Source organism: Oncorhynchus nerka, linkage group LG11, assembly GCF_034236695.1.
Source record: "Oncorhynchus nerka isolate Pitt River linkage group LG11, Oner_Uvic_2.0, whole genome shotgun sequence".
Lineage (NCBI taxonomy): Eukaryota > Metazoa > Chordata > Actinopteri > Salmoniformes > Salmonidae > Oncorhynchus > Oncorhynchus nerka.
The window spans coordinates 67,021,927-67,031,871 of record NC_088406.1 but is presented as its reverse complement, the minus strand read 5'-3'; the positions used below and the strand labels follow the sequence as shown (position 1 = coordinate 67,031,871).

The window sequence follows — 9,945 nt, the reverse complement described above, 5'->3', positions numbered from 1 at the left end:
GCCCAGGTACATATCCATTGTGTTAAAGACAGTAGTGATGGTGGGCAAATCAGCACTAAAAAGGAACTGTTCCTCAAAGTTATTATCCCAGGCGTGTCTGACATAGACCATTAGAATTGCATGGTTAGCCACATCTGTGGATTTATCAATCTGCAGTGCGCAATGGCCATTTGCACTGATGCGCTCTGATGTCTGACATGTCCTGGAGTAGTTTAGTGTTATCCGCATAGCAATGATAGGAGAGACCATGTGAGAATATGAAGGAGGCGAGTGATTTGGTGTATACAGAGAAGAGGGCCTAGAACCGAGCAGTGGGGTACACCAGTAGTGAGAGTATGCGGTGCAGATACAGATCCTCTCCATGTCACCTGGCAAGAGTGGCCTGCCAGGTAAGATGCATTTCAAGAGTATACAGAGACTGAGACGCCCAGCCCTTAGAGGGTGGAGAGGAGGATCTGATGGTTCGCAGTGTCGAATGCAGAGGATAGATATAGGAGGATGAGAACAGAGGACAGCAGTGCGGAGAGCCTCCGTGACACAGAGGAGAGCAGTCTCGGTTGAGTGACCTGTCTAGAAGCTTGACTGGTTAGGGTCAAGAAGATTGTTCAGAGGGCGATAACGAGAGTTGGTCTGAGACAAGAAGATAGTGTCTTGTAATTGGAATATAAGGGAGGAAGTTATGTTGTGCAGAATGAAATGAGATTGGGGCATACGGGATTGAATCCTTCTTTGAAATGAATCGGGAAACATGGTACTGGAATGTGTGAAGGGTTGAACATGTATTATGATGTAGAAAGGGAGAGTTTATTTGATAGGGTTAGAGAGGTAGGTCTGAGATGGGGATTGGGTGGTATTTTTTTAGAGGGGGGGTAGTGAGGTTTGTAGGGAATTTTATTAGAAATTCAGAGTTATAGAATAGGAGTAGGGAGACCGTGACCGTCCTCACACTCCACTACGGTAGGTGGCGGTATATACACATTTCAGTTGGTTGCGATTCGCCAAATGAAAAGGTAAAGAAGAAGTAATTGGAAGTGAACATGACCAAGAACCATTTCCACGATAGCGTTTTTATTTAAATATTAACTCCACAGAACTCAAAATGACTAATTTAACTGCACAGCATCACATACCTGCTCCGGGTAGTCATTAATTCGTGTTGGAGACAGGACTTGGTTGATAGATGTTATCTAGGTAACTAAGCTATATAGCAGTTAATGTTAGCTAACAATGGCTAACTGTATGGTTTTTCACACACAAATAGCCTCCGTCATGGAGGTTCTAGCGAATGCAGCCGTGGCAGAGATATGTAAACTCGTAGACGACGACTATGCAGTGTTTCGTTTGGAAATTTCTCAAAGCCAGAAGGAAAACGGGGCATTACGGAGGAAACTCCAGCTACTGGAACTGAAGATGGCACGGGAGCGCGCAGAGAGGACAAGGCGAGAGCGCGTCCTCGCCAGTCCTCCCAGAAGTGTCAATATTCTCGACCGAGGATTGGCAAGAGGTACATTTTGCAGAAGGCTGAGGGGCGTGTCGCCCCGTTCCACTTTGTGCATGTGTCACTAGATGTGTTACACACATATGGTTAACCAGAATTGGGTCTTGGTCAGTTTTTGGACACTATACATTAATTGCCCTGATTTACTAACTGTCGATCTAGCACAGACACTTTCATATTTTAACCAGATTTTTGATTTACTGCCTTTTCTATTATTTACTAATTGAAAACAAATAGTATATAAAGAAGTTATACGAAGTGTTACCTAACATCCTTTCCAATTCTATACAGTGTCAATAGTGTACAATATATACTGTTGGGCAGTAACAGTACCTAACCTAACCACCACTTCCCCCAATCATTCTCAGGTAAAGGACATCTCACTGGAGGCCATAGGTGCTTTGTGAAGGCAGCGGGACACAACGCGTGGAGAGATGACCAACTCATATCTATAGATGAGGGGAGTGGAACCTCAACCAGGCACGTTATCATGATAGAGGTTAGTGTAATTGTGTTGCATTAAAAAGGAGAGTTTGTAAATCAAATGTGCAACATTTTTCAGAAGGGCTCCCCTCAGCTATTCACTTGCTTACATGGACTAATTTGTCTGCCATAGGGGAGCTTGTGAGACTTCCCTATGACATTGTTATCCAATTCAACTCATGTACCGGTAATAACCTCCTCTCTTCTTGTATCAGTCTGCAGAGGCTGCAGGTCCTGGGGTCAAGCAGGAGACGTCTGAAGGAGAGGAGGACCAAAGGCACAGCAGAGACATCCAGACTGGAGACCCTACCATCGCTCCAGCGCCGCCCAGGATCCAAAGCAGCATCACGGACGTCAGTGGAATGCCGAACGCCGTCCTCAAGTCAGAGACAAACACAGAGACTTTAACTGTACCACACAGGCTCTTACACACAGGATCTGACCACAGATCAGACCCAGTGGGGCTTGAGCGACTGGGCTGTCCTCCTGCTCCTGGCTCAGAGTATTTACCAGTATTTCACCAGAGCGAGAGGACGGTTAATTCCCATGGAGATGATGATGGTGACACGTTAGACACTGGTGGTGATTCATCTTGTTCTTACGCTACAGAGATGGACCCTGTCAACATATCCTTGGGTTTCGAGAGACATACTGATCTGTCTAGAGGGGACTGGAACCGGTACAGTAGTGGTGTATACTCTGAAGGGTGCCTAGATAAGAAAGGGGAGGTTATAGTGGTAGATGAGGTGAAAGTGGAGGGCAACGCTCCTCTGACATGGAATGCAGATGAGACTCACTTAGAAGGACACTCTCAAGGCAGAGATTTCTTAGATTACACGGAGAACTTAGAGACGACCCACTCCCCTCCACATGCTTTCAGGGATCGCAACCCAGTGTCCACGTCAATGGGGCCTTCCGATTCACACAGCCGGGTCCTTTTCGATCAAGTATTGAACTCAAACGACAGGGCTACAGCCCAGACTCAGGGAGGGCGAGTCACATCAGGCAATATCAAAGAGAAGCGATTCCTCTGCATGTTCTGTAACAAAGGCTTCAGCTGCCCCCAGAAGGTAGAGATCCACCAGAGGGTCCACACGGGGGTGAAACCATTCAGCTGTACCCAGTGTCACATGCGCTTTGCTGAGGCTGGCAGCCTGAAGAGGCACCAGAGGGTCCACACAGGAGAGAAACCCTTCAGCTGTACCCAGTGTCATATGTGCTTCTCCCACTCTTTCAGCCTGAAAAGACACCAAAGGGTCCACACAGGCGACAAATCATACAGCTGCCCTCAGTGTGAGAAGAGCTTCACCCACCAGAACCAGCTGAAGATGCACCTGAAGGTCCACATGAGAGAAAGGCCGTTTGCCTGTACGCACTGCGGGAAGAGGTTCTCAGAGAGGAGCTACCTCCGGATACACCAGCAGAAAAACCATTCCACTTTATAACATAGAAAGTACCCATTCCACTCGATAGCTTCTGACTTTTCGATCAAACCTTGCATTAAAGACAGATTAAATTTTCATTGCAGAAAAGATCCCCAGATGCATTTGGAATAATGACAGTAACAGATCTGTGTTGAATATTCCTGGGTAGAATATTGCATACAGACATTGTTTGATATATGACATGTACACCCCTCACATTTTTGTAAATATTTGAGTATATCTTTTCATGTGACAACACTGAAGAAATTACACTTTGCTACAATGTAAAGTAGCGTGTACAGCTTGTATAACAGTGTAAATTTGCTGTCCCCTCAAAATAACGCAACACACAGCCATTAATGTCTAAACCGCTGGCAACAAAAGTGGGCCCAAAGTGTCAATATTTTGTGTGGCCACCATCATTTTCCAGCACTGCCTTAACCCTCTCGGGCATGGAGTTCACCAGAGCTTCACAGGTTGCCACTGGAGTCCTCTTCCACTCCTCCATGACGACATCATGGAGCTGGTGGATGTTAGAGACATCGCACTCCTCCACCTTCTGTTTGAGGATGCCCCACAGATGCTCAATAGGGTTTAGGTCTGGAGACATGCTTGGCCAGTCCATCACCTTTACCCTCAGCTTCTTTAGCAAGGCAGTGGTCGTCTTGGAGGTGTGTTTGGGGTCGTTATCATGTTGGAATACTGCCCAGCGGCCCTAGTCTCCGAAGGGAGGGGATCATGCTCTGCTTCAGTATGTCACAGTACATGTTGGCATTCATGGTTCCCTCAATGAACTGTAGCTCCCCAGTGCCGGCAGCACTCATGCAGCCCCAGACCATGACACTCCCACCACCATGCTTGATTGTAGGCAAGACACACTTGCCTTTGTACTCATCACCTGGTTGCCGCCACACACGCTTGACACCATCTGAACCAAATAAGTTTATCTTGGTCTCATCAGACCACAGGACATGGTTCCAGTAATCTACAGTGGGGCAAAAAAGTATTTAGTCAGCCACCAATTGTGCAAGTTCTGACTTAAAAAGATGAGAGAGGCCTGAAATTTTCATCATAGGTACACTTCAACTATGACAGACAAAATGAGGGAAAAAATCCAGAAAATCACATTTTATGATTTTTTTAAATGAATTTATTTGCAAATTATGGTGGAAAATAAGCATTTGGTCAATAACAAAAGTTTATCTCAATACTTTGTTATATACGCTTTGTTGGCAATGACAGAGGTCAAACGTTTTCTGTAAGTCTTCACAAGGTTTTCACACACTGTTGCTGGTATTTTGACATTCCTCCATGCAGATCTCCTCTCGAGCAGTGATGTTTTGGGTCTGTTGCTGGGCAACACGGATTTTCAACTCCCTCCAAAGATTTTTTTTTGGGGGGGAGAGATGTGGTTTAGTGAGGAATGGGGCTGGGACAGGTCGGGTCACATTAAGGGAGAAGGAACAGTTTATTACCCACATCACTGAACTTCCTGCTTAGTAATAAAGATGTCATGTCTAGAGGAGACTTCACCTAAATTGGGGTATATATATTTGTGCTGGTGGGAACATGTCTGTCTGTTCAGCTGTCTGACCCATTGGGTGAATAAACTTGGTTTTAGCTTTAATAATCATCTGTGAGTTTTTACTCTGTTCATTTAGAACAGGCCTGGGCAACTCCAGTCCTCGGGGGCCTGATTGGTGTCACACTTTTGCCCCAGCCGCAGCTAACACACCTGACTCCAATAATCAACTAATCATGATATTCAGTTAATAAAAATGCAATTAGTTTAACATCAGGTGTGTTTGCTAGGGATGGGGGAAAAGTGTGACACCAATCAGGCCCATGAGGACTGGAATTGCCCAGGTCTGATTTAGAACCTAACAGTATATATTATGGTACTCATTAATATGTTACCTTGTAGGGATGAAATGGTTACCGTTTCACGATAAACCATGGTAAAACCATGGTAAAATTGGTAAATGGTAAAATTCCCAACGGTTGGTATTACCGTTTCAAATTATAATTATCATTAAATCAGTAAATACTGTCCAGCATCAACCAGCATCAACCAAAGTTAGCAACAGTCTGACATAGGCAACGTGCAACGTGGATTTTGATTTGTGTGAAAACATGGCGGGAGTCAGTGACAGCGCTCGAGAGATTTTTCAGCCTTCTAAGAGGACCAAATCTGAAGTGTGGTCGTATTTTGGGTTTAACAAGAGTGCTGAGGGAAACTTAATCGAAGATCGTCACCCTATCTGCAGAACATGCAAAAAACAACTTCAAATCTCTTGAGTCATCTTCGTGACCACCACCCGCTACTTTATAGCAAATGCAAGCTAAGTTAACTTTTAGCTCAATGCATGATGTGGTGACTTCGGAATGGGGGAAAATGTAATGGTTTGTCTGTGTAACTTGCTAATAGCTTGTCAATAATGTAAACTGAAGCTTTCAGTGTTACATCCTCTTTTAAAAACACTTCACGTTGTTCTGCTGCTGTATGTGTCGTGTGTCTGCAGACTCTATTCGTCCATTGCACACGATAACATGTTATGTAGTTTAGTTACCCAACCAACATATTTTGTGAAGTTAAAATCCGTCAGTCGTCGACTTGGTTGTAAAAGTGTTCCAACGAGAGAGACTATAGACTCCTATACAAGGCTCCTGTATTTGTCAATTGTTGGGCTCATTGCAATTACTGTCACTGTCTTCTTAAGACTCATTTGTATTTATGTAAATTGTGCATGGGGGTCATTGCATATACTCATGCAACACAGAAGATAATAGACTAGTGATGCACCAATATGACATTTTTTGGCGATACCGATATTTTCCTTGCCAAAAAAAAAAACAGTACCGATAACTGAAAAAAAAATGCGGCCTTTTTAAGCATTCTATTACAGTTAAATAGTTACACACACACACATGGACGCAGCGGTCCAAGGCACTGCATCTCATCTGCAAGAGGTGTCACTACAGTCCCTGGTTCGAATCCAGCCTGTATCACATCCGGACGTGATTGGGAGTCCCATAGTACGCCGCACAATTGGCCCAGCGCTGTCCGGGGTAGGCCTCCATTGTAAATAAGAATTTGTTTTTAACTGACTTGCCCAGTTAAAGGTTACACACACACCACACAGACCAAAAAGTTATTTTGTTGGCATTTACGTATGTCCCCATTAACGGTAAAACATAATCAAAACCTATTTATTTCACTACCTTGCTGTGCGGTTTTGTTTTTTCATTTGTTCAGTCATTTCATTCTCAACCAGGATTTCTATGGAACGCCGTTGGGGTCTTGGCATGTCAAAAAAGATACACGTTAAATAAGCTTGTTGACCAATCAGGACCTGAACACGACTGCATGTCACATAATAATTTAACGCTTTAATTCATTTTTACGTAGTTATTACACATTGATTACACTATCACTTGTATTTCATAAGTGTTGCAGGAATTAAATTACTCTGTTTTAACACCCAATTAAAATTAAACACTCTGTCAATTCATAAGGATTTGTAAGACCCTTATTTTATAGTAATGGACAGAGCCCAGTCTTAAAGTCAAACAGCAGATTTTATTCACGAGAGTACTGAACACGATACAGTTTACCACAGGTTATAAACTGAAAATGACGTCATTAGTTTTCGAACTGTCCCGTCTCTTCTCCCACCCTGGTACAAAGGCAGTATCTCAAGCCTTCCCACATCATCTCCCTACCAATTTAATATAATTTATGACTGAGCCAAGGTCTTCCTGTGTAGATAAGCATTCTAGCCAGTCTGAAGATATAGTTCATTCATTTCTACCAAGGAACAGACAGTCATTGTTCTAATTCTTGATTATATTTACACACATTGTATTCAGTACTAGGATTAAGAAAGAAAATTCATACATATACAGTAACATAATAGTATTCTGATTAGTCAGTCCTGATTGAAATGTATATATAATTAGTCATTATTGATAAAAATTCCCTTAACAATAAGTCACAACGATTCATCGATACGTATGCTATGATGCTGGTAAAGTTGTCCCGCGCGCCTACAGTGCTGGTCAAAACAAATCTAGCTAGCTCATGGAAGCAAAAAAATGTCTTCCACCAAAAACATATCAAAACTAAATCCGTTTCAGACACTCTAATGTGCTTGTCCTCTTGCTCAGTTGTGCACCGGGGCCTCCTTCTCCTCTTTCTATTCTGGTTAGAGACAGTTTGCGCTGTTCTGTGAAGGGAGTAGTACACAGCGTTGTATGAGATCTTCAGTTTCTTGGCAATTTCTCGCATGGAATAGCCATAATTTCCCAGTACAAGAATAGACTGACGAGTTTCAGAAGAATGTTCTTTGTTTCTGGCCATTTTGAGCCTGTAATCGAACCCACAAATGCTGATGCTCCAGATACTCAACTAGTCTAAAGATGGCCAATTGTATTGCTTCTTTAATCAAAACAGTTTTCAGATGTGCTAACGTAATTGCAAAAGGCTTTCTACTGATCAATTCCAAGACTGAATCCTAAGCCTGTACAACCAGGTTAAAGCTGATGTTGGAATTGTTTTGGCTCAAGGCACATGGTTTGCTGCAACTACTGACCTCTGGACCAGTGAAAGCAGGGGTTGTCTCAACCCTACATCAGCTTCACTATCCATTACCTCACCCCAGACTGGTAACTGGAATCAAACTGCCTGGAAACACAGTTCTTCCCAGAAGATCACTCAGCTCACAACATCAGGGAGTTTTTTGAGAATATGCTGGAAGAGTGGGGGATCAACAAGAAAGACCTGGTCTGCATAACCACAGACAACGCAACAAACATGATCAAGGCTTTTGAAGAGTTCCCAGATCTGTGGCTCAGGTGCTTTGCCCATAATTTGAACCTGGCCATCTGAGTTGACACAGCAGTCAAGGCCTGCCGTCATATGGTCCAAGGCTCCTCACAGAACCTGGATTTCTGCATAAATTGGTCATAATTTGATCTGATCTTTATCAAAGATCAAAGTCACAAAAGTCTGCTTAGTCTAACAACACACAAACTATTATACGTTTTCACGTCTTTATTGAACACACCATGTAAACATTCACAGTGCAGGGTGGAAAAAGTATGTGAACCCTTGGATTTAATAACTGGTTGACCCTCCTTTGGCAGCAATAACTTCAACCAAACGTTTTCTGTAGTTGCGGATCAGACCTGCACAACGGTCAGGAGGACTTTTGGACCATTCATCTTTACAAAACTGTTTCAGTTCAGCAATATTCTTGGGATGTTGGGTGTGAACTGCTCTCGAGATCATGCCACCGCATCTCAATCGGGTTGAGGTCAGGACTCCAGAAGACTTATTTTCTTCTGTTGAAGCCATTCTGTTGTTGATTTACTATTGTGTTTTGGGTCGTTGTCCTGTTGCATCACCCAACTTCTGTTGAGCTTCAATTGGTGGACAGATAGCCTTACATTCTCCCGCAAAATGTATTGATAAACATGGGAATTCATTTTTCCGTTGATGATAGCAAGCTGTCCAGGCCCTGAGGCAGCAAAGCAGCCCAAACCATGATGCTCCCTCCATCATACTTTAGTTGGGATGCGGTTTTGATGTTGGTGTGCTGTGCCTTTTTTTCTCAACACATAGTGTTGTGTTCCATCCAAACACCTCAAATGTAGTTTAATCTGTCCACATATTTTGCCAGTAGCATTGTGGAACATCCAGGTGCTCTTTTGCGAACTTCAGATGTGCAGCAATGTTTTTTTGGACAGAAGTGGCTTCTTCCGTGGTGTCCTCACATGAACACCATTCTTGTTAAGAGTTTTACGTATTGTAGACTCGTCAACAGAGATGTTAGCATGTTCCAGGGATTTCTGTAAGTTTTTTAGCTGACACTCTGGGATTCTTCTTAACCTCATTGAGCATTATGTGATGTGCTCTTTCAGTCATCTTTGCAGGAATGCCACTCCTAGGGAGAGTAGCAACAGTGCTGAACTTTCTCCATTTATAGACATTTTGTCTTACTGTGGACTGATGAACATCAAGGATTTTAGAGATACTTTTGTAACCCTTTCCAGCTTTATGCAAGTCAACAATTCTTTGTCTTAGGTCTTCTGAGATCTCTTTTGTTCAAGGCATGGCTCACATCAGGCAATGCTTCATGTGAATAGCAAACTCACATTTTGTGTGTGACTACCTGACATGATGACTCCTTGCTGTCCCCAGTCCACCTGACTGTGCTGCTGCTCCAGTTTCAACTGTCCTGCCTTATTATTATTCAACCATGCTGGTCATTTATGAACATTTGAACATCTTGGTCATGTTCTGTTATAATCTCTACCCGGCACAGCCAGAAGAGAACTGGCCACCCCACATAGCCTGGTTCCTCTCTAGGTTTCTTCCTAGGTTTTGGCCTTTCTAGGGAGTTTTTCCTAGCCACCGTGCTTTTACACCTGCATTGTTTGCTGTTTGGGGTTTTAGGCTGGGTTCTGTACAGCACTTTGAGATATCAGCTGATGTACGAAGGGCTATATAAATAAATTTGATTTGATTTGATTTTATAT

General features: G+C 43.2%; 1 protein-coding gene across 1 annotated transcript; it reads left to right on the top strand.

Moving 5' to 3' along the window:
• The first annotated feature begins 982 nt into the window (after positions 1–982).
• LOC115137382 (gastrula zinc finger protein 5-1-like) lies at positions 983–4,569 on the top strand. The gene is made up of 3 exons (XM_029673684.2): positions 983–1,504; positions 1,867–1,997; positions 2,197–4,569. The coding sequence occupies exons 1-3, from the start codon at positions 1,228–1,230 to the stop codon at positions 3,424–3,426; spliced, it is 1,638 nt and encodes a 545-aa protein (XP_029529544.1). The 5' UTR covers positions 983–1,227; the 3' UTR covers positions 3,427–4,569.
• Positions 4,570–9,945: the final 5,376 nt, after the last annotated feature.

Coding starts and splice junctions, on each gene's coding strand:
- LOC115137382 (XM_029673684.2), top strand. CDS start 1,228: ATGGCTAACTGTATGGTTTTTCACACACAAATAGCCTCCGTCATGGAG. Junction 1,505..1,866: donor CGACCGAGGATTGGCAAGAG/GTACATTTTGCA, acceptor AATCATTCTCAG/GTAAAGGACATCTCACTGGA. Junction 1,998..2,196: donor GGCACGTTATCATGATAGAG/GTTAGTGTAATT, acceptor TTCTTGTATCAG/TCTGCAGAGGCTGCAGGTCC.